This window comes from Oncorhynchus gorbuscha, linkage group LG08 (assembly GCF_021184085.1).
Source record: "Oncorhynchus gorbuscha isolate QuinsamMale2020 ecotype Even-year linkage group LG08, OgorEven_v1.0, whole genome shotgun sequence".
Taxonomy (NCBI): Eukaryota; Metazoa; Chordata; class Actinopteri; order Salmoniformes; family Salmonidae; genus Oncorhynchus; species Oncorhynchus gorbuscha.
Window position 1 is genome coordinate 8,875,545 of NC_060180.1, and position 25,495 is coordinate 8,901,039.

Below are 25,495 nucleotides of genomic sequence, written 5' to 3' on the forward strand. Positions count from 1 at the left end.
ACCAATTGAATGTACCTCAGGTGGACTCCAATCAAGTTGAAGAAACATCACAAGGATAATCAATGACGAGGATGCACCTGAGGTCAAGGATCTGAATACTTATGTAAATAAGATATTTCTGTTTTTTATTTGGACTAAATTAGAAAAAATGTTTTAAACTGCTTTTGCTTTGCCATTATGCGGTATTGTGTGTCGAGGATTTCTTTTTATTTAATCAATTTTTGAATAAGGCTGTAATGTAACAAAATGTGGAAAAGGTTAAGGGGTCTGAATACTGACCGAAGGCCCTGTAACTGGTGAACTGTGACAGGTGCATTGTGAAAACCTAACTGTGCATTGTTGTAGTTTAATGGTCTGCACAATGGACAAGCAGTCACAGTATCTGCAATGAGCAATGTTTTTTTTCCTCTATGGTTTTGGTGGGGAACAGTAATACCCATTTAGCAGGATGAAACTCAAGGACCCCAGTAAAAGCTCTTTTGTTTGAGAACAGCTGTATCACTGTTGCTGGTTCTGTACTGTCCAACAAGCTGTATTGATTGATTTGTTTGTTGCATAAGATGTAGTGTTGCATTGATGCACAACGAGTCACATGGAGAGAAGCTTCAGGGACACTTGAGGCTCTCTGTGCTTAAACAACAGACAGAGGCTGTATCAGGGAGAGTTTGAACTGCCCTACAGCCTAGAGTAATTCCTTTGAAAATAAATATTGACGAGAGTTGATTCAATGTGTAATTGTACAAGCTAAGTAATATGGGGGAAAGCATCCTAGCAACAACATTTTAGGGGAGCATCAACAACATTGTGGAAACAACTATAAGGCTTCGTTGGATAGACATCAAGAAGGTGTCCACTAGATAAATACTCTGATAAACAGCTGATGTGTTGTAGGTGTCCACTAGATAAATACTCTGATAAACAGCTGATGTGTTGTAGGTGTCCACTAGATAAATACTCTGATAAACAGCTGATGTGTTGTAGGTGTCCACTAGATAAATACTCTGATAAACAGCTGATGTGTTGTAGGTGTCCACTAGATAAATACTCTGATAAACAGCTGATGTGTTGTAGGTGTCCACTAGATAAATACTCTGATAAACAGCTGATGTGTTGTAGGTGTCCACTAGATAAATACTCTGATAAACAGCTGATGTGTTGTAGGTGTCCACTAGATAAATACTCTGATAAACAGCTGATGTGTTGTAGGTGTCCACTAGATAAATACTCTGATAAACAGCTGATGTGTTGTAGGTGTCCACTAGATAAATACTCTGATAAACAGCTGATGTGTTGTAGGTGTCCACTAGATAAATACTCTGATAAACAGCTGATGTGTTGTAGGTGTCCACTAGATAAATACTCTGATAAACAGCTGATGTGTTGTAGGTGTCCACTAGATAAATACTCTGATAAACAGCTGATGTGTTGTAGGTGTCCACTAGATAAATACTCTGATAAACAGCTGATGTGTTGTAGGTGTCCACTAGATAAATACTCTGATAAACAGCTGATGTGTTGTAGGTGTCCACTAGATAAATACTCTGATAAACAGCTGATGTGTTGTAGGTGTCCACTAGATAAATACTCTGATAAACAGCTGATGTGTTGTAGGTGTCCACTAGATAAATACTCTGATAAACAGCTGATGTGTTGTTCACTCACAGTTTCTGTTGACCAAAACTTCAATTAAGAATCACCACTGAACGTCCTTCTTATTCCCATTGTAACATATACTGAGTCCTCAAAAAAAAAGGTGATTTCCAACTCTGTGTCATCACATTAAACACAACTCAGATTTTAAAAATATCACATGTCCTTGTATTCAGATGTTGGGTTCAAATCACTGGCTTCACTTCACAATGTAATGAATAAACTATTGGTAAGTAGAGTACATATTAAATTAGCATTCCAGTATATAAAAACACACTTTTTTAAAGCATTGAAACGTATTTATAACTATTTATAATGGATTATTCATGGGAGTTATTGAAGTCTAATCTTCACCAAGAAATGTGTGTAACATTGCACATCCTCAGATAAACAGTGTTAGTTCAGTACATATACAGGTAAATCTAACCAGTGTAAGAGCTGGTATAAAACATTACTGGGTGAAGATGAGGTAATCAGTAGACATCAAACTCAATCTATCAAATTAAATAAATACTATTGATATGACATATGTTTAGAGTGGTTGCAATTCATACCAATTTTGTAACCATGCGTGTGGAACAAAGTAACAGAATCATATGATGTAGCATCATTTGGAATCTGGGTCTGACTTTTGTCTCCAGGCGCTAGGTCAGACAATTGGTCAGACATTGGGTGCTCCCTACGGCCGCTTACATGCTTCTGCTTAAAATGTTAAAAGAAAACATTTTTATTTCTAAAAACAAAAAGTCAGACACAGATTCCAAATGATGCTACATCATATGATTCCATTTTGTTCAATACACGAAGCAATGGTTTCAAAATAGATGCCTACCATCTCCATAATGAATAGGCTAGCCAAAAACTTGTGTAGTCATTTCGAGATTCCAATAGATAACTCTGCCATTTTTTTATTTTCTCATGTGACAAAAGTGACAGTAAAACATTGTGAACCAGAAACCTTTAACATCAACAAAGATATCGTAATTTGTCCAAATGATCAGTGACGAAAAATCTGCGTTGCTACTACGATTTATGTTACGTCACTCCACAAGGAACTACACGGTCCATAAAATATGGTTCGTAACCAGTAATGTTTAATTATTGGCAACTTTCTCTTTCTTGAGTGGACTGAATGCTAATTTCCCGGTGTGTGTGATTTATTGTGGTAAATGAGGACGAGGGGTGTTTGTGGCAGCTCTTGTCAAATATGAGGTCTGGCCCATTATGACATTGTGTTGACATTGCTGTGTGAATAGCACACGGAAGCGTCGGGCCTCTCTCTCTCTGTTCCCACTCTCTTCCTATTATGCAAAACTGGTAACCTGGCAAAAAGGGCTGGACAGAAACTTATCACAAGGTCATTAAGTTTCTTATCGATAACAGTCCTCCTAAAATGCTCTTTAAAGGCAGGTCTATATGGTAAGTATTAGAGCATCGTGGGGCCATCAGAGATTATTTGACATCAGATTGGATGTCTGACCTTGTAAGCAACATTGCTTGGAGCAATCTGAAACTGACTAAAACCACAACACAGCACTGACTGGAACATTGCTGTGGTGACTTGCTTCCATTCAGCCACAAAAGCATTAGTGAGGTCGGGCACTGATGTTGGGCAATTAGGCCTGGCTCGCAGATGGCGTTCCAATTCATCCCAAAGGTGTTTGATGGGGTTGAGGTCAGGGCTCTGTGCAGGCCAGTGAAGTTCTTACACACCGATCTCGACAATCCATGGACCTCTGTATGGACCTCGCTTTATACACAGTGGAATTGTCATGCTGAAACAAGAAAGGGCCTTCCCCAAACTGTTGCCACAAACTTGAAAGCAAATAATTGTCTAGATTGTCATTGTATGCTGTACCATTGAGATGTCTCTTCACTGGAACTAAAGGGCCTTGCCCAAACCATGAAAAACAGCCCCAAACCATTATTCCTCATCCAACAAACTTTACAGTTGGCACTAGCATTCCGGCAGGTAATGTTCTCCTGGCATCCGCCAAACCCAGATTCGTCTGTCAAACTGCCAGATGGTGAAGCGTGATTAATCACTCCAGAGAACGCGTTTTCACTGCTCCAGAATCCAATGGCAGCAAGTTTATACCACTCTAGCCGACACTTGGCATTGTGCATGGTGACGTTAGGCTGATGTACGGTTGCTCTGCCATGGAAACCCATTCCATGAAGCTCCTGACAAACAGTTATTGTGCTCATGTTGCTTCCAGAGGCAGTTTGGAACTCAGTAGTGAGTGTTGCAACCATAGATAGATGATTTTTACACGCTATGCGCTTCAGCAGTCGGCGGTCCAGTTCTGTGGTTTTGTGTGGCCTATCAATTCGCGGCTGAGCCGTTGTTGCTCCTAGGCGATTCCACTTCACAAGAACAGCACATATAGTTGATCAGGGCAGCTCTAGCAGAAATTGGACAAACTGACTTGTTGGAAAGGTGGCATCCTATGACGGTGTCACTTTGAAAGTCCCTGAGCTCTTCAGTAAGGCCATTCTATTGCCAATGTTTGTCTATGGAGATTGCATGGCTGTGCACTCAATGTATGTATTATGTAAGGCGCTAACCATGTAGTTTAACATAGGGTATGTACTTACTATGGGACCTACATTATGACCTCCAAGTTTCTATGAGGTCAGATTATAGTCAGGCTTTCTGGACACAGCCTTGCTACATCATATTGGTGTACAATATTAGCCTCAGTCCCAGTCATGCTCTAATGTGTAAAAGGACCCTCAATGACATGCCAATTGTATCCCAACATTACGGCCATATCTGTCTGACCCAAAATAAAAGGGTTGAGTGATATGAACAGCACAAACCATGTTATTGTGGTAATCACACGATCGGTCGAGCAGATGCGACCGTTGGCGTTTGAAAGCAGTAAACTGTTAGGCCTGTTAGAAGCATAACGATTTAATTCCACGTAATGTGGAATGAGTCAATGGAGGCACTTTTTAGTCTACTCACACAGTTCGAACACTGCTCAGGTTTTATCCCTATTATGTTAACAGAGTCATCACCACACCATCACCACAGCTCTGGTTTATGTATGTGCTTTAATGTTTTTGCTTACTGCATGGTGTATGAATATCACTGTAGAAAACTATTTTGCTTTTTGGTTTACTGGTGTTTTCCAAGTAGTCTTGTTGTCAATGCTGAGATGCTTAAGGGCAATTCCATGGAAACAGAATTTCACTTCAGTTTAACAGGCCATAAAACTCTGCAGTCAATAATTTACACAGTAAATCAAATTAAAACATTTACTGGAAAAACTGTGCAGATGAAAAGTTTGTAAAGATTTCAGTGGAAATTGTTAAAAGTAGTCATTGTGCATAGAGTTCTATGGTTTGTTAAACTTTGAAATCAATGGTTTTTGTTTGGTATAGATTTTATAATGAAAAATCTGAGTCTATGTAATTGCCCTTAAGCAGTGTTGGAATGTGAACATTTCCAATGCTAGGCTCATTGAACAGACCGCAGGTATGACATCAGTCAGCTTCTGCTTCAATAGCTAATGCCGCGTTCAAGACAACTCGGAACTTGGAAACTCAGAAATGTCCGACTTGGAAACTCATTGTAGAAAGATGAGCTCAGAGTTTCCCTCGAAATTATCAGATTCAACCAATAGGAAGCTATATGGAGAGAAAAACATCTTTGCATATTTCAACTCTGAGGTTCCAAGTTGTCTTGAAAGCACCATGAGCATCAGGAGTATACAGACGTCATACACCATGCCCAACCTGTCTGTCCAACGAGAGGAAATCATAGGATGCCTCCCTTCTGACTCCAAGTATGTGACATTTACATAAGGCTACTATTTTGCATCCACACACTGTCACCTGACTGACTGTCTGCCAGTTCTACACAATGTTCTAACACTGAAACCAAACGTGTGTTTATTTGAGTAGTTCACATGCAACCAGAAGCATCACACAAAAACAAAAACTTACCATCTTGAAAACGTATGATATTTTAAGAGCAGTAGAGGGTGTTTTCCATCCTAAAATGAAGTATGACCTTAATGCAGCCCATAACATACAGTCAGAGATACAGAGGTACAGGGGAGAGACCTTGATAGTGCCCACAGAAAGGGGCGTATCTGCCTATGCAGGACTCAAGGCAGCCCGGCTAAGGCAAAGCAGCAAAGTAATCAACCACATACAGGATGGGTAGATAGCTGTGTAGGTTGTATACTAGGAGCAGCTGACACTATGCTTGATGCAAATATACAGTACCTTCAAAAAGTATTCACACCCCTTGACTTTTTCCACATTTTGTTGTGTTACAGCCTGAATTTAAAATGGATGACATTTACATTTTTGTGTCACTAGCCTACACACAATACCCCATAATGTTAAAGTGGAATTATGTTTTTAGAAATATTTACAAATGAAGTCAATAAGTATTCAATCCCTTTGTTATCACAAGCCTAAATAAGTTCAGGAGTAAAAATGTGCTTAACAAGTCACATAATAAGTTGCATGAACTCACTCCGTCTGCAATAATAATGTTTACACAATTGTCTGTAACGTGAGACAAAAAATTAAATGAAATCTATTTTAAATTCAGGCTGTAACACAACAAAATGTGGAATAAGTCAAGGGGTAGGATTAATTTCTGAAGGCACTGAAAGGGAATCGCAACTGAACCCACACACGTGGCAGAGGGACAGCTTATTCACACTCCATGATGGTCAGTGCTTCCCTTATATTAAATTTAGCAGCGATAGCCCACTAAATTGTTTCCACCACTGCAAAAAAATGAGGTAATGTTTTATATATACAGTACCAGTCCAAAGTTTGGACCCAACAACTCATAAGGGTTTTTCTTTATTTTTACTATTTTCTACCTTGTAGAATAATAGTGAAGACATCAAAACTATGAAATAACACATATGGAATCATGTCGTAATCAAAAATGTGTTAAACAAATCTAAAACTATTTTATATTTGAGATTCTTCAAAGTAGCCACCCTTTGCCCTGATGACAGCTTTGCACACTCTTGGCATTCTCTCAACCAGCTTCATGAGAAAGTAAACGGGAAATCATTTCAATTAACAGGTGTGCCTTGTTAAGTTCATTTGTGGAATTTCTTTCCTTCCTAATGCATTTGAGCCAATAAGTTGTGTTGTGACAAGGTAGGGGGGTATATAGAAGATAGCCCTATTTGGTAAAAGACCAAGTCCATATTATGGCAAGAACAGCTCAAATAAGCAAAGAGAAATGACAGTCCATCATTACTTTAAGACATGAAGGTCAGTCAATCCAGAAAATGTCAAGAACTTTGATGGTGTCTTCAAGTGTAGTCATAAAAACCATCAAGCGCTATGATGAAACTGGCTCTCATGAGGACCGCCACAGGAAAGTAAGACCCAGAGTTACAGTTGAAGTCGGGGAGGTTTACATACACCTTAGCCAAATACATTTAAAAACTCAGTTTTTAACAATTCCTGACATTTAATCCGAGTAAAAATTCCCTGTTTTAGGTCAGTTAGGATCACCACTTCATTTTAAGAATGTGAAATGTCAGAATTATAGTAGAGACTGATTTATTTAAGATTTTATTTCTTTCATCACATTCCCAGTGAGTCAGAAGTTTACATACACTCAATTAGTATTTGGTAGCGTTGCCTTTAAATTGTTTAACTTGGATCGAACGTTTCGGGTAGCCTTCCACAAGCTTCCCACAATAAATTTGGTGAATTTTGGCCTATTCCTCCTGACAGAGCTGGTGTATCTGAGTCAGGTTTGTAGGCCTCCTTGCTCACACACACTTTTTCTGTTCTGCCCACACATTTTCTATATACCTTGACTTTGTTGTCCTTAAGCCATTTTGCCACAACTTTGGAAGTATGCTTGGGGTCATTGTCCATTTGGAAGACCCATTTGCGACCAAGCTTTAACTCCCTGACTGATGTCTTGAGATGTTGCTTCAATATATCCACATAATTTTCCACCCTCATGATGCCATCTATTTTGTGAAGTATACCAGTCCTTCATGCAGCAAAGCACCCTCACAACATGATGCTGCCACCCCCGTGCTTCACGGTTGGGATGGTGTTCTTCGGCTTGCAAGCCTCCCCTCCCCCTTTTTCCTCCAAACATAACGATGGTCATTATGACCAAACAGTTCTATTTTTGTTTCATCAGACCAGAGGACATTTCTCCAAAAAGTACGATCTTTGTCCCCATGTGCAGTTGCAAACTGTAGTCTGGCTTTTTTATGGGGGCTTTGGAGCAGTAGCTTCTTCCTTGCTGAGCGGCCTTTCAGGTTATGTAAATATAGGACTCATTTTACTGTGGATATAGATACATTTGTACCTGTTTCCTCCAGCATCTTCACAAGGTCCTTTGCTGTCGTTCTGGGATTGATGTGCTCTTTTCGCACCACAGTATGTTCATCTCTAGGAGACAGAACACGTCTCCTTCCTGAGCAGTATGACGGCTGCGTGGTCCCATACTTGTGTACAGATGAATGTGGTATCTTCAGGTATTTAGAAATTGCTCCCAATGATGAACCAGACTTGTGGAGGTCTACAATTTTTTTTCTGAGGTCTTAGCTGATTATTTTGATTTTCCCATGATGTCAAGCAAAGAGGCACTGCGTTTGAAGGTAGGACTTTAAATACATCCACAGGTACACTTCCAATTGACTCATATTATGTCAATTAGCCTATCAGAAGCTTCTAAAGCCATGACATCTTCTTCTCGCGTAATACCTTTTTTGCACTATTGGTTAGAGCCTTTAAGTAAGCATTTCACTGTTGCATTCGGCGCACGTGACAAAAAAACTTTGATTTGATTCTGGAATTTTCCAAGCTGTTTAAAGGCACAGTCAACTTAGTGTACGTAAACTTCTGACCCACTGGAATTGTGATATAATTGAAATGTAAACGATTGTTGAAAAAATGACTTGTGTCATGCACAAAGTAGAGGTCCTAATCGACTTGCCAAAACTATAGTTTGTTAACAAGAAATTTGTGGAGTGGTTGAAAAACTAGTTTTAGCCTAAGTGTATGTAAACTTCCGACTTCAACTGTACCTCTGCTGCAGAAGATATGTTCATTAGAGTTACCAGCCTCAGAAATTGCATCCCAAATAAATGCTTTACAGAGATCAAGTAACAGACATCTCAGCATCAACTGTTCAGAGGAGAGTGCGTGAACCAGGCCTTCATGGTCGAATTTCTGCAAAGAAACCACTACTAAAGGACACCAATTAGAAGAAGAGACTTGCTTGGGGCAAGAAATACGAGCAATGGACATTAGACCGGTGGAAATATGTCCTTTGGTCTGATGAGTCCAAATTTGAGATTTTTGGTTTCCACTGCCGTGTCTTTGTGATGCGCAGAGTAGGTGAACTGATGATCTCTGCATGTGTTTATTTTTTTATTTTTTTTATTTAACCAGATAGGCTAGTTGAGAACAAGTTCTCATTTGCAACTGCGACCTGGCCAAGATAAAGCATAGCAGTGTGAACAGACAACACAGAGTTACACATGGAGTAAACAATTAACAAGTCAATAACACAGTAGAAAAAAGGTGAGTCTATATACAATGTGTGCAAAGGGCATGAGGAGGTAGGCGAATAATTACAATTTTGCAGATTAACACTTGAGTGATAAATGATCAGATGATCATGTACAGGTAGAGATATTTGTGTGCAAAAGAGCAGAAAAGTAAATAAATAAAAACTGTGGGGATGAGGTAGGTGAAAATGGGTGGGCTATTTACCAATAGACTATGTACAGCTGCAGCGATCGGTTAGCTGCTCAGATAGCTGATGTTTGAAGTTGGTGAGGGAGATAAATGTCTCCAACTTCAGCGATTTTTGCAATTCGTTCCAGTCACAGGCAGCAGAGTACTGGAACGAAAGGCGGCAGAATGAGGTGTTGGCTTTAGGGATGATCAGTGAGATACACCTGCTGGAGCGCGTGCTACGGATGGGTGTTGCCATCGTGACCAGTGAACTGAGATAAGGCGGAGCTTTACCCAGCATGGCCTTGTAGATGACCTGGAGCCAGTGGGTCTGGCGACGAATATGTAGCGAGGGCCAGCCAACTAGAGCATAAAAATCGCAGTGGTGGGTGGTATAAGGTGCTTTAGTGACAAAACGGATGGCACTGTGATAAACTGCATCCAGTTTGCTGAGTAGAGTGTTGGAAGCAATTTTGTAGATGACATCGCCGAAGTAGAGGATCGGTAGGATAGTCAGTTTTACTGGGGTAAGCTTGGCAGCGTGAGTGAAGGAGGCTTTGTTGCCTCCTTCACTCACGCTGCCAAGCTTACCCCAGTAAATAGAAAGCCGACTCTTGATTTGATTTTCGATTGGAGATGTTTGATATGAGTCAGGAAGGAGAGTTTGCAGTCTAGCCTGGCACCTAGGTACTTATAGATGTCCATATATTCAAGGTCGGAACCATCCAGGGTGGTGATGCTAGTCGGGCATGCGGGTGCAGGCAGCGATCGGTTGAAAAGCATGCATTTGGTTTTACTAGCATTTAAGAGCAGTTGGAGGCCACGGAAGGAGTGTTGTATGGCATTGAAGCTCGTTTGGAGGTTAGATAGCACAGTGTCCAATGACGGGCCGAAAGTGTATGGAATGGTGTCATCTGCGTAGAGGTGGATCAGGGAATCGCCCGCAGCAAGAGCAACATCATTGATATATACAGAGAAAAGAGTCGGCCCAAGAATTGAACCCTGTGGCACCCCCATAGAGACTGCCAGAGGACCGGACAGCATGCCCTCCGATTTGACACACTGAACTCTGTCTGCAAAGTAATTGGTGAACCAGGCAAGGCAGTCATCCGAAAAACCGAGGCTACTGAGTCTGCCGATAACAATATGGTGATTGACAGAGTCGAAAGACTTGGCAAGGTCGATGAAGACGGCTGCACAGTACTGTCTTTTATCGATGGCGGTTATGATATCGTTTAGTACCTTGAGTGTGGCTGAGGTGCACCCGTGACTGTCTCGGAAACCAGATTGCACAGCGGAGAAGGTACGGTGGGATTCGAGATGGTCAGTGACCTGTTTGTTGACTTGGCTTTCGAAGACCTTAGATAGGCAGGGCAGGATGGATATAGGTCTGTAACAGTTTGGGTCCAGGGTGTCTCCCCCTTTGAAGAGGGGAATGACTGCGGCAGCTTTCCAATCCTTGGGGATCTCAGACGATATGAAATAGAGGTTGAACAGGCTGGTAATAGGGGTTGCGACAATGGCGGCGGATAGTTTCAGAAATAGAGGGTCCAGATTGTAGTTCCCACTGTGAAGTATGGAGGAGGTGGTGTGATGGTGGGGGATGCTTTGCTGGTGACACTGTCAGTGATTTATTTAGAATTCAAGGTACACTTAACTAGCATGGTTACCACAGCATTCTTCAGCGATACACCATCGCATTTCACATTTGGTTTGCGCTTAGTGGGACTATCATTTGTTTTTCAATAGGACAATGATCCAAGAAAGAGCGTGATGGAGTGCTACTTCAGATGACCTGGCTTCCACAATCACCCGACCTCAACCCAATTGAGATGGTTTGGGATGAGTTGGACCGCAGAGTGGAAAAGCAGCCAAGAAGTGCTTAGCATATGTGGGAACTCCTTCAAGACTGTTGGAAAAGCATTCCAGGTGAAGCTGGTTGAGAGAATGCCAATAGTGAGCAAAGCTATCATCAAGGCCAACTGTACTGTATTTCTGCTGAGACGCGCTTTTAAATGGATAGTCGTGGGCTCAATGACTGGAAGTATATGGAAACAGCTAGCATTTCTTTGCACTAACGCTAGTAGCAATGCACTCCCATTCGCTACACTTGCCACCACTACTGAAAAATTCCTAGGGAAAACACTGATGGTACAGTAATGCAGAAAATGTATAGAAATGAAAATTCTACCGCATAGGGTATTAAGTGAGAATTGTACTGTTTTCTCAACCTGTTTTTTACGAGGACAAGTAAGAATTATGGGAAAAAGAACATTAAGACTTTTGCATTCTATAATTGTATTCTTTGTAAAAACACAAAATGTGAATAGGACAGGTGTGACTAGGTTATACAGGAGGTTCATATGAGGACTTATCACATTATTACCTTGTAAGGAACTCATGAAACATGTTCAAAGTGTTGTTTCTGAGAACTTTCCATAGGACCTAACTGATGACTCAAAAGCAGAGCTTCTGGTTTCCTATTGAACGGTGAGAGACAGAAGAGTGGAAAACTGGTTTCACACATACCTTCTTCAGCAAGGTGTGGTCTTCTTCGACTGGGCACTCTTGAACGGCCAGAGCAAACTGCTCCAGAGTTACTATGGAAACAAACAAAAAATCAGTGAGGCTAAGCAAAAATATTACCCAGCTAGGCAGTGGGTCACTATTGTTCAGCCTCAATGCAGTGACAGTCACACAGAACAACATTGCATGGAAACATAATGAAATATTGGGTTCTCTTTTACTGTTCGTTGCTTTGTAATACAAAACAGGATACCATATGCTCATAATGAATTATAGTCCGTAGATAATGAAGAAGAATGTGATGATCGACTAAATAAATCTTAACAATTGATGAACAATAAACACACTTAAGAAAGTGTTGAGGAAAACAAATTTTGCACCCACAAAAGTATCTGAATATGAATCTTGTGTAAATAGCATAGAACTGAATCCCTGTTCAGAATCAATATATGTCGGTTGGCCAATTGTGGTGGGGAGACCTACAACTACAACAACAGTATTAGGGGACCATGACATCTAGTCATAGTGATACTAGGTATAAGCACTAACCTACGTCAAGGCCATCACACTGGGTTATGTGCTACTGCACCACCAAGAGACAACTACTATGCAACTTCACTGCAATTGGGGAAACTTTTTTTCAAGTCCTGTCAAAGCTGTAGGGCAAAGGCATTATATTGCTAAGGAATGGAATATGACAACAAAACCATTTCACTCTGAGGGTGCCTCTATGTATCAGTCAGCCTCCAGACCGCTCTTAGCTTTCAAACATCAGACACCTTTGTGCTCTTTAGTACCTTGCAGCTGGTTAAGGTTGTAAGACTGCTTGTGTGTGTGTGTGTGTGTGTGTGTGTGTGTGTGTGTGTGTGTGTGTGTGTGTGTGTGTGTGCGTGCGTGCGTGCGTGCGTGCGTGCGTGCGTGCGTGCGTGCGTGTGTGTGTGTCGACGTGTGTGCCTGTCAGTTTGTGTGTGCCTGGGAGTTTGTGTTTGCTTGTGTGTGTGTGTGCCTGTGAGTTTGTGCGTGCCTGTGAGTTTGTGTGTGTGTGTTCCTATGAGTTTGTGTGTGTGTGTGCCTGTGAGTATGTGTGTGTGTGTGCCTGTGAGTGTGTGTGTGTGTGTGTGTGTGTGTGTGTGTGTGTGTGTGTGTGTGTGTGTGTGTGTGTGTGTGTGTGTGTGTGTGTGTGTGTGTGTGTGTGTGTGTGTGTGTGTGTGTGTGTGTGTGTGTGTGTGTGTGTGTGTGTGTGTGTGTGTGCCGTGTGTGCCGACGTGTGTGCGCGACGTGTGTGCCGACGTGTGTGCCGACGTGTGTGCCTGTCAGTTTGTGTGTGCCTGGGAGTTTGTGTTTGCTTGTGTGTGTGTGTGCCTGTGAGTTTGTGCGTGCCTGTGAGTTTATGTGTGTGTGTTCCTATGAGTTTGTGTGTGTGTGTGCCTGTGAGTATGTGTGTGTGTGTGTGTGTGTGTGTGTGTGTGTGTGTGTGTGTGTGTGTGTGTGTGTGTGTGTGTGTGTGTGTGTGTGTGTGTGTGTGTGTGTGTGTGTGTGTGTGTGTGTGTGTGTGTGTGTGTGTGTGTGTGTCTGTGTGTGTGCGTGTGTGGGATGAAAGTGAGAGAAGGGAAAGGTTATGGTCTTTAAGTCGCTCTGGATAAGAGCGTCTGCTAAATGACTTAAATGTAAATGTAATGTAAATGTCTTTAAGAGACAGTGGTGTCTTTACATAGTCCCACTGGTTCAAAACACAAACCCCTATTCTTATGCACACAGTTTTAGTACACAAAAACAGATTCTGCTATCTTACTTTTCATACGTAATGACCACTATATTCGTTCATCTATTTAACGCCGAGGAGAGTTACAAAAATTCACATGATTCAGATAATCCAACCAAATCGTATTTGTCACATACACATGTTTAGCAGATGTTATTGCCGGTGTAGCGAAATGCTTGTGTTTCTAGCTTCCACAGTGCAGTAATATCTAAACTAATCAACTAGTCTTGATGCACAGATGAATCATATGCTAATGCTAGGCCACCTGGCCAGTCTACCCACCTGTAACTCTCCAATACCAGGGTAGGCTGTAGTCTACCCACCTGTAACTCTCCAATACCAGGGTAGGCTGTAGTCTACCCACCTGTAACTCTCCAGGACCAGGGTAGGCTGTAGTCTACCCACCTGTAACTCTCCAGGACCAGGGTAGGCTGTAGTCTATCCACCTGTAACTCTCCAATACCAGGGTAGGCTGTAGTCTACCCACCTGTAACTCTCCAATACCAGGGTAGGCTGTAGTCTACCCACCTGTAACTCTCCAATAACAGGGTAGGCTGTAGTCTACCCACCTGTAACTCTCCAATACCAGGGTAGGCTGTAGTCTACCCACCTGTAACTCTCCAATACCAGAGTAGGCTGTAGTCTACCCACCTGTAACTCTCCAGGAACAGGGTAGGCTGTAAATCTACCCACCTGTAACTCTCCAATACCAGGGTAGGCTGTAGTCTACCCACCTGTAACTCTCCAGGACCAGGGTAGGCTGTAGTCTACCCACCTGTAACTCTCCAGGACCAGGGTAGGCTGTAGTCTACCCACCTCTGTGTATGTGTGCTAAGGCCAGGCTGGTCACATGATGAAGACAGGAGTTCCAGGCATCAAAAAACTCCTCTCTTTTCTTCTCTACCTGCAGGAGACAATGGACAGAGCAATGCAATATAAGGCTTCATTTATGAGCTCATAAAGTATTGATCAAACATTTCCAAAACCAACTGTGAATCAATTTACACCTAGCTGTATCAACATCAAACAGACGTTTGACAAACTGGTGCTAAAATAGTAAATTCATGCTTTCAACATTTCTGTTGTTCGACTTCTCTTATTGTAGTCCATGCCTTTAGATGAGATGGACTGACCTTGTTGTAGAGTCTGGTTGCTAGGCTGCGCTGTAGAACCCTCTCCCTATAGGACACTGCTTTCAGCAGGAAACTCAGGTCCCCCACCGTATCTACATTGAAGCCAAGGAAACTACCGAAGATGGACATGAACAACATTATTCACCTGAACAAATTCTATCATTGCACATTTCTATAGACATGAGGAAAGTGGGCAGTTAGTGTACTAAAGCACTCACACACACACACACACTTCCACAAGTGGGTACAAGCAAGACTATTCTCGCATTAAGGACTTTTTAGATAAATTGTTTTCATTGTACAGTATGTTCAAGCAAATAGGCAGAATAAACAGCATTGGACAAATAACAACTGCATCGTCAGTACACGTCCAACACATTTTCACATGATGTTCAGTAAAAACAAAGCAAAAAACAAATGAGAAAATAAACCCTAAATGAAACCCACCCCTTCCACCCACCCAAGTGACCTGTTCGATTTAACTCCTTAAAGCAAGAGCCCTTTCACTTTCAGCAGGGTTTGACCACATTGTTAAGGTTCTTTCATTAACGACTTCTAATAACTTTCAAGATGGTCTCATAACCAGCCAAGCACAGGGATTGTGTAAAAGTTGTACACACTAAACGGACATGACACCTAGACATCTCACCAGATAGTGGAAAACCACACTACCATAGTAGCAGTGTGTAAAATGAAAGGGGGACTCTATTCTGGGAAACAGTAGCATCTTAAATGAACATATATCTTAATGTTCCACTTCACAATAAGAAGAATGAGTTTGTGTGATAGCATGTGAGAAAAGAGATGTGGTTTCCCCTACTAGGAAATATGAGAATATACAAATAAATATGAGAATACATGTGAATAAATGATGTATTTGAGAGGAGTTGAGAGTGTGGACAAATGTCTGGGCTTTTCTGTTGTATAGAAGACTCAGCATTATATTTTGAATGCTAAATTCTAGAGGTTTATGGGTGTTTTAGTGAGTCTTAAACTGTCCCCATGAACAAGAAATAGCTCACGTGAATGTACTTATTTGACACACAAATAGAAGACAGTGGCATAAAAAGCAGTGTACTGTATACATTTTGAACCCATTTCCTAAAGTGTAGCTAATAAAAATAAAATAAAAATGGTTTTGTCACATACACCTGATGGGTACAGTGAAATGTGTTGTTTTATCGGGTCAGCCATATTCTCCAGGGTCAGCCGTCCCTGGAGAAAATGAGGGTTAAGTTCCTTGCTCAAGTGCAAATCGCTAGAATTTTCACCTTGTAGCTTGGGTATTTGAACCTGCAACCTTTCATTTACTGGCCCAACGCTTTAACCTCTAGGATACCTGCCACCTTCAATATATGACCCTCTAACGATCTTGTGGCATTGAGTGGCGTTCACTGACCTGGTTCTGAGCCTGTCAGACACTGAGCTCGTCCAGGTTTTGATGAGTCCGCCCACCACACTGTTTCCCAGCTGCCTGGTGAACTGGGTCATGAGCTCCTTTACCACCACCTGGGACAGGTCAGAGGTCAAAGGTTGAGAGCTTGAATGCTGAGTTGCCAAACATGCAAACCTCTGTTGTACTAGTACAGTTACATGTATTTAAGAATGAGGACAATGGTGGATGATCAGGATTTATATTGGATAAATGTATAGATATGCTGCGTGTCAACATTCATTGTGAAAAACAAGGCTGGGGGAAGCTAAACTGAACTGGTCTATAGCTATAGCACCAAGACATATTTTAACCGCTCATACAGTAGCATAACTAGTCTTTCAATGTAGAGCTGGATGATTAATTGCCATCTCATGATAGGTGAAACACTTGCAATGTCATAAATGGGCAAATCCACTTTTGGAACTGTAAAAGAGAGACCCTATACAATCTGGCACACCCTTCATGTTTAAATTTGGGTAAAATGTCAGTTTGGGTCAGCTGTGGTCTTCTTCATGCTTTCAGGTCAGTAGTAAACTGATTAAATGTGGTTGGGGACTGTCATCTTCATTAGCGGTGCAGTTTGGATACTGTTAGTGGAGGGTTGAGTTGAGTTCAGCTGGCATAGCCTCCTCTCTCCTTGTGACTGCAGTCCAGACAGTAGACACCTTAGTTGCCATAAATATTTAATTATGTTTGACTTGGCACTGTGTTTGACTTCAAGTTCCCACACCGATCCTTCCCACTGCAATTTTTCATACTTCACTTTGCACTAAATGTCCTATACATCTTACCTTTGATGTATATGAAGCAAAATAAAATAGTGACTATACTGTACAACAATATCAAAATGATAAGAACATATAATTGCACAACAGTTGGTCTGACACAAAACCACCTTCATGTTCAGTCACACCATTGTAAATACATTCTGTCAACCAAATTAACCACCTGTCTACAGAAATATAATTCTCCATAATTAAATCAAACTGGGACAATGATTTCACTATCCACTTGATGGTTTATGAATATTTCCCAGGGTCTGCGAATAATTTTAGTTTATGATGAGCTATTCTGATTTCTGAGTCTCCCTCAACAGCACTGTATCTGAAAGGTGACCTTGTTCCTATTATCTCAGAGTTCAGAGAGTTGTGTGTGTGTGTGTGTGTGTGTGTGTGTGTGTGTGTGTGTGTGTGTGTGTGTGTGTGTGTGTGTGTGTGTGTGTGTGTGTGTGTGTGTGTGTGTGTGTGTGTGTGTGTGTGTGTGTGTGTGTGTGTGTGTGTGTGTGTGTGTGTGTAGTACACTCATCACTTGCTTTGTAGTTCCACTCTACACTTGCAAACAAGGAGAAATCGCCCTCATCCCCAATAAGCCAAAAATAATAATATCCAATTGTGTGAAAACACATCCTAATGAAATTCTCTCAAAGCACAATTCCTTTATCAAGTTGCAGGGGCTTCACTCTAGAAAATGTCAGTATATAGTTTTTGCCAAAACTAAGGTTCATCTGACTGTTTTGAGAAATAAAGGCAGACTCTGTGAGCTCCATCAACTTGTCTGTCTAGAAGCCATGGTTAGTATACAGTAAATGTGAAAATCACATTACCAGTTTAAAACATTTCACATCAAAAGTGTGATGAACAGCAAAACAACATAAGTACTTATAGTTTTAGAGAAGGTGTGAGTAAAATATTGAAGAGGACTTTGCCCTCTTTGGTTCTTTTACCTGTAACATGACGACGTTGTCCCCTTCAAATGTGACAAAGACATCAGAGTCACACTTCAGAGCAGGGATTCGGTTCTCCATCATAAAACCCTAACAAAGGTCAGAACCCAGAGAAACACGTCATCCACTGATACAAAGACACACCTAATTTATATACAGTAGTAATGGGTTTCACATTCACATGTCCAATTCATGTACGTACATATCATTCAATTAGTGGTCAACGTATTCCATCACAAATAAGATTACTGCACTTTTATGCACATTCTTACTAGGAAACCACAGTATATGACAACGGTAATAATTACTCATAAGGAATTAGAAAAGTTTTGGGCTATTATTGGGGAGAGAAATAGGATGGTGCCTCTAGTGGAAGAAGTTTAGACTCTTTTTTGTTGCTATAGTAACCTCCCTTCAACAATACATTTATTTCATAACCAAATTATAAAGCTGTTGAAAAGAAAGTTATGACTGGATGGATCGCTCAATAAATAGGATGTATAAATAAATGGATAGATACATAAAGTAAGGACACAGAATTAAATACCTAATGGATGGAGGAATGATGGGATAAATGCAAAGATAAAAGGAAGTTATGGAATATGGATGAATGGACATTTTCAGTATAATGAGAGTTGTGAATGTGTTGTGCAAGTCAGAATGTCTTGCTTTACACCACACAAAGAATGTTTGAAATCATAACAAAGGCGTCTCCAATCCTACTTCCGTGTCCTAGTCAAGGAATTTTAGAAAATTCCTTGGTTCTAGAGGGTGGTGAGCACAGAATTGCACATCAGCGCCACCAGCTGGATGAGGGTTTAGCACTGTGCAAGGCAGCCTACAGACAAGTACTAAAGGTAAACGATAACTACATGTAGACAAACAGTGGTAGGTTAGTTCAGTGGGTTGGAGTGAGTTGTGTGGCATAGTAAGTCTTATGTGCTCCCCCATTGTTCAATTTACAAGTTCTGGAAAGTTCCATGGCAGTTAATTCAACAGTGTGAAGTTAGTAACAACATCACCTCATTTAGCTAAAACAGCAGTACGTCTTCATTGGTAGTAGATAATTCTGTTCTGATTTAAATAGCAGAGAAGTAGACCGAGATGTCATACCCATCTCTTTAGACAACTTAAAGGGTAAGTGGTCAAAAATTCAGTTGTTTGTAGAAGTTGAGACAAAAAGTAGTTGATGACGTTACTAAAAAAGCTATCATGTTTTATTAGTAGAAGATTATTCTGTTCTGATTCCAGATTTGAATAGCAGAGAAATAGACCAAGATGTCACAGTCTCTAAGTTGTCTAAAGTGCTGGGAAGGTGGTAAAAAATTCAGTTGTTTGTACAAAGTTGGATATTTGGTTTGCTAATGCAGTTACTAAAACAGCTGTAACGTTTGATCGGTAGGAGACATTTTGTTCCTACTTCAGACTTGAATAACAGAGAAGTAGACAAAAAATTTCTTACCCTCCAACATTTTGTCTAACTTGTTGGGAAAGTGGTAAAAATGTCAGTTGTTTATAAAATGTTAGAGGAAATGTTAATGATGAGGTTACTTAAAGAGCTGTAACGTTTGATCGGTACCAGATCATTCAGTTCTGATTTCAGATTTGAACAGCAGAGAAGTAGAGGAAGATTTCACATGCTCTAACTTTTTGTCTAAGTTGTTGGGAAAGTGGTCAAAGTAGCTGATTTGTATCAAAAGTAACATTGTTTATAGTGAATATATTAGAATGTTGGGAGTGGTGATGTCACAATGGGACCTTAAAAATGCTGAGGAAATCCCATGAAAGTGGATGGATGACAACAACAAAAAAAGGACAAAGCATAAAAAATGAAAAAGTTGTATGCAAGCACACTATTCCAGACCATTCTACACGTTTTAAAAGTTAAAACAGCGTCTAGTTTAAACGGTGTGGGAGGAGTCGCGTTGTAAAGAATAATAATAAACTATAAGTCAGAAATCATTCTTACAATATCTAAAGAATATTATGACTTGAGAAATGGAGACTCAAAGATGTTAATTGTTTCATAAATAATTTTAAAAAAACATTTCCAAACAGCTTCACTTTTGAAAGCAGTGAAATAAACAGGTAAAAGTCAGACAGTGTCAGTACAAAATGTGGTCTGTGTAGGATCAGACACTCAAGAGATGCGAGCACTCCCACATGACAAGGCGCAGCGTTGTGGTTTCCCAAGTTGCCCTTAGATCACCTCAACGAGAAACACTCAAACCTATTCATCACAGCATTAGGGACTTATTACAATGAAACTATCCCCTACAACAGCAGTATTGAGTCAACTGAAAGAGTAGACAGAAATGACCTCTAAGAACCCTCTGCACTCTACATAGACATGGTCAGAGTGACATCCAAAAACAAGATCCAGAACTAGACAATGGATCTGGGTCTTTAAATGAAAGAAACAAGGTTAGCAGATGACTGGGGAGTAGTGGTATTTAAATTGGATTGGAATAATGTGCGTCACATACACATGTACAGTGGGGCAAAAAAGTATTTAGTCAGCCACCAATTGTGCAAGTTCTCCCACTTAAAAAGATGAGAGGCCTGTACTTTTCATCATAGGTACACTTCAACTATGACAGACGAAATGAGGAAAAGAAATCCAGAAAATCACATTGTAGGATTTTTAATGAAATTATTTGCAAATTATGGTGGAAAATAAAAAGTTTATCTCAATACTTTGTTATATACCCTTTGTTGGCAATGACAGAGGTCAAACGTTTTCTGTAAGTCTTCACAAGGTTTTCACACACTGTTGCTGGTATTTTGTCCCATTCCTCCATGCAGATCTCCTATAGAGCAGTGATGTTTTGGGGCTGTTGCTGGGCAACACAGACTTTCTATTCCCACCAAATATTTTCTATGGGGTTGAGATCTGGAGACTGGCTAGGCCACTCCAGGACCTTGAAATGCTTCTTACGAAGCCACTCCTTCGTTGCCCGGGTCGGTGTGTTTGGGATCATTGTCATGCTGAAAGACCCAGCCACGTTTCATCTTCAATGCCCTTGCTGATGAAAGGAGGTTTTCACTCAAAGTCTCACGATACATGGCCCCATTCATTCTTTCCTTTACACGGATCAGTCGTCCTGGTCCCTTTGCAGAAAAACAGCCCCAAAGCATGATGTTTCCACCCCCATGCTTCACAGTAGGTATGGTGTTCTTTGGATGCAACTCAGCATTCTTTGTCCTCCAAACAGTTGAGTTTTTACCAAAAAGTTATATTTTGGTTTCATCTGACCATATGACATTCTCCCAATCTTCTTCTGGATCATCCAAATGCTCTCTAGAAAACTTCAGACGGGCCTGGACATGTACTGGCTTAAGCAGGGGGACATGTCTGGCACTGCAGGATTTGAGTCCCTGCCGGCGTAGTGTGTTACTGATGGTAGGCTTTGTTACTTTGGTCCCAGCTCTCTGCAAGTCATTCACTAGGTCCCCCAGTGTGGTTCTGGGATTTTTGCTCACAGTTCTTGTGATCATTTTGACCCCACGGGGTGAGATCTTGCGTGGAGCCCCAGATCGAGGGAGCTCCATTTCCTAATAATTGCTCCCACAGTTGATTTCTTCAAACCAAGCTGCTTACCTATTGCAGATTCAGTCTTCCCAGCCTGGTGCAGGTCTACAATTTTGTTTCTGGTGTCCTTTGACAGCTCTTTGGTCTTGGCCATAGTGGAGTTTGGAGTGTGACTGTTTGAGGTTGTGGACAGGTGTCTTTTATACTGATAACAAGTTCAAACAGGTGCCATTAATACAGGTAACGAGTGGAGGACAGAAGAGCCTCTTCAAGAAGAAGTTACAGGTCTGTGAGAGCCAGAAATCTTGCTTGATTGTAGGTGACCAAATACTTATTTTCCACCATAACTTGCAAATAAATTCATTAAAAATCCTGTGATGTGTGATTTTCTGAATTTTTCTCATTTTGTGTCATAGTTGAAGTGTACCTATGTTGAAAATTACAGGCCTCTCTCATCTTTTTAAGTGGGAGAACTTGCACAATTGGTGGCTGACTAAATACTTTTTGCCCCACTGTATGCACGCAGGCATGCACACACACAAGCAAACGTGCACACACACACCATGCCCCCGGTGCACTCGCGGCACTCTTGAAGGCAGGCGAGGTTCTCCCAGGTACTATAGGCTTTGAGTCCAGCAACCAGAGCCTGGAGAGAACTATTATTCTGTAGAACCTCTCCTTTGCACAGAGCATGGTCCATCGTACATGCTGCAAACCTGAAACACACACACACACAAAATGGACACATAACATAAGACATTAGAACACATTCCTAGATGTTCTATAATTATAATACCATATAATTGTGAGGGGCATACCTTCAAATGAAAAAGGAGAGAATATGTACAGACAAAACACTAACAGACAGAACAATGACACTACAATGCATCATCATAGTGACAAGACTATCATTTACTGGCATTAGATACAACTGCTCTTTTCACCACTATGTCAGTTAACATCAAACCCATCAGCATGTGGGGGAAATAACACCGTTTAAGAGTAGTGTCTCTCTTTATATATCCCAGCGTAGGGCCATGAGAGTAGAGGCAGTTTCAAGTGGTGTTTGACTACAGTTCTCTCTGATATTGATGTGTGTAGAGCAAAAAAAACCTGAAGCCCATAAGCCAAAACGCATAGGTTTGACTTTTTGCCATAAAGAAGCAGTTTTATTTATTAATTCCATTGTCAAGCACGGTAGCGGCAGCGATCCCTTCCCTTTACACTACAGAGGAAGTGCTAACATTACCTGGTGGTGAAGGTGAGAGCCAGAGCTGCAGCCAGGTGAGGCATCAGTCTGAGGTACTGGGTCTGGTGCTCAATGATCTTCACCTCCTGCTGGTCCTTAGGCCCAAACTGACGCCGACTGGAGAGAGAGCGAGAGGAGGGAAAGAGAGAGAGGAGGGAAAGAGAGGGAGGAAAATGTGTGTGCGAACGGGAGAGAGTAGAGCGTGAAAGAGACTCACATTTTGTGTGTATGTGTATGCTTGCGTGTGTGTGTGTGTGTGTGTGCGCACATTTGTTGTACTGTGAATATGTACAGTGCCTTCAGAAAGTATTTATAACACATTGAAATATTCCACATTTAGTTGTGTTACAGCCTGAATTAAAAATTGATTGAATAGTTTTTTTTCTCAGCCATCTATACATACATACATAACAATACCCCATAATGACAAAGTGAAAACACGTTTTTAGAAATGTTTGCAAATGTATTGAAAACGCAGAAATATCAAATGTACATAAGTATTCACACTCCTGAAACACCTTTGGCAGCGATTACAACTAAGTCTCTAAGACCTTTCCACACCTGGATTGTGCTACATTTGCCCATTATTATTTTCAAAATTCTTCAAGTGTTGTCAAATTGATTGATGATCATTGCTCGACAACCTTTTTCAGGTCTTTTGTGTTAGATTTTCAAGTAGATGTAAGTCAAAACTGTAACATAGTCACTCAGGAACATTCACGGTCTTCTTGGTAAGCAACTCCAGTGTAGATTTGGCCTTGTGTTTTAGGTTATTGACATGATGAATTTAGGTTGTGTTTTAAGTTATTGACCTGTTTATGAAACAGGCTTGCCGCTATGATTTTATTTATTTTTTATCCTGAAAAATCCCCAGTCCTTAATAATTACAAGCATACCCATAACATGATGCAGCCACCACTATGCTTGAACATATGTAGAGTGAGGAAAGGGGGATACCTAGTCAGTTGTACAACTGAATACCTCTCTGAATCAGAGAGGTGCGGGGGGGCTGCCTTAAATCGACATCCACGTCTTCAGCGCTCGGGGAACAGTGGGTTAACTGCCTTGCTTAGGGGCACAACGACAGAGTTGTTCAGTATTACTTTAGTGCCTTGTTGCAAACAGGATGCATGTTTTGAAATATTTTTATTCTGTGCAGGCTTCCTTCTTTTCAGTCTGTCAGTTAGGTTAGTATTGTGGAGTAATTACAATGTTATTGAACCATCCTCTGTTTTCTCCTACCACAGCCATTGGTGTCCCTAAACCCAGACGGTTGTTGCTCAATACGTGATAATGTGACTAGAAAACGTTGTATACAACAGCCAACTTTCCACGACATAGACATGTCTTATATGGGCAGAAAGCTAAATTTGTGTCCAATTTACAGTACCTATTACAGCAGAAAAATACCATGCTATTGTTTGAGGATAGTGCACAACAACAAAACACTTTTATCACGGCAACTGGTTTGATACATTCAGTAATCTTGCTCTGATTTCTCATCTTAAAGGGTCCCAGAGATAAAATGTAACATAGTTTTGTTTGATCAAATACATGTTTTATTTCAAATCTAGGAACTGGGGTCTACAGTTTGACCCCACTGCTGTCTCTGGCTCCACACCCACCCGGCCATCTTGATGTGGGAAAGTTTGTGTATTTTCCAGAGGGAAGCTAATGATTCATCATGTATAACATTCCTGGGAGTGTGTAAACTTAAATGTTTATTTACCATAGCATTTTTGTATATTTTCTATAGTTATATACTTCAAATGTATAAATATACCAATTCGGCACATTAGGGCAAACTCCTGGCAGACTTGATGTAATTATTCACTGGATCAGTCTATAACTTTGCACAAACTGCTGCCATCTTGTGGACAAAATCTAAATTACACCTAGAGTTCTCTCTCAACGTATGGCCTTTCTCTTGCATTTCAAAGATGGAACAAAAAAAATGAAAACGCATATTTTTTGATTGTATTATCTTTTACCAGATCTAATGTGTTATATTCTCCTACATTAATTTCACATTTCCACAAACTTCAAAGTGTTTCCTGAGCTACAGGCAGTTAGATTTGGGAATGTAATTTTAGGCATAAATTGAAAAAAAAAACTGCCAGATCCTTAAGAGGTTTTAAATTCTGTAACTTGTTTAAAGTCATCATTGGCCTCCCTGAGCAATTTCCTTTTTCTCCGGCAACTGAGTTAGGCAGGACGCCTGCATCTTTGTAGTGATTGGGTGTATTGATACACCATCCTAAGTGTAAACACTAACTTCACCATGCTCAAAGTGATATTAAATTTCTGATTTTTTACCCTTCTACCAATAGGTGCCCTTCTTTGCAAGGAATTGTAAAACCTCCCTGGTCTTTGTGGGTGAATCTGTGTTTTAAATTAATTGCATGACTGAGGGACATTACATATCTTGACTCAAGAAATGTCAGCTTTTAATTTTTCATTAATTGGAAACATTTTAATAAAACATTACTTCACTTTGACATTAGGGAGTATTGTGTGTAGGCCAGGGATCTAAAATCTAAATGTAATCCATTTCAAATTCAAGCTGTAACAACAAAACGTGGAAAAAGTCAAATCGGTGTGAATACTTTCTGAAGGCACTGTATGTGCTGATGTGGTGGAACATTAGTTTTGTGGAGTGTATGTTGAGTTTTGAGATGTGGTCACCGTCACACACATGCCTTGTTGTGCACCTGTTGCTCTGGAAGCATTACAAAGTTTATCTCTGAGTATATCTGCACAGGTGTCTCAGTGGGGAGAGTGGGG

At 40.8% G+C, this 25,495-nt stretch overlaps 1 protein-coding gene across 1 annotated transcript in view; it reads right to left on the reverse strand.

The window, feature by feature from the left end:
• The window catches only part of acoxl (acyl-CoA oxidase-like), a 50,617-nt gene that overhangs the window by 9,782 nt on the left and 15,340 nt on the right, over positions 1-25,495 (reverse strand). Inside the window, exons 11-17 of the mRNA XM_046358410.1 lie at positions 22,712-22,828; positions 22,025-22,178; positions 17,931-18,020; positions 16,172-16,281; positions 14,773-14,884; positions 14,456-14,543; positions 11,881-11,951 (exon numbers count right to left, since the gene is read on the reverse strand). Of these exons, the coding sequence (XP_046214366.1) occupies positions 11,881-11,951; positions 14,456-14,543; positions 14,773-14,884; positions 16,172-16,281; positions 17,931-18,020; positions 22,025-22,178; positions 22,712-22,828 (742 nt within the window). The remainder of the gene's footprint in view (positions 1-11,880; positions 11,952-14,455; positions 14,544-14,772; positions 14,885-16,171; positions 16,282-17,930; positions 18,021-22,024; positions 22,179-22,711; positions 22,829-25,495) is intronic.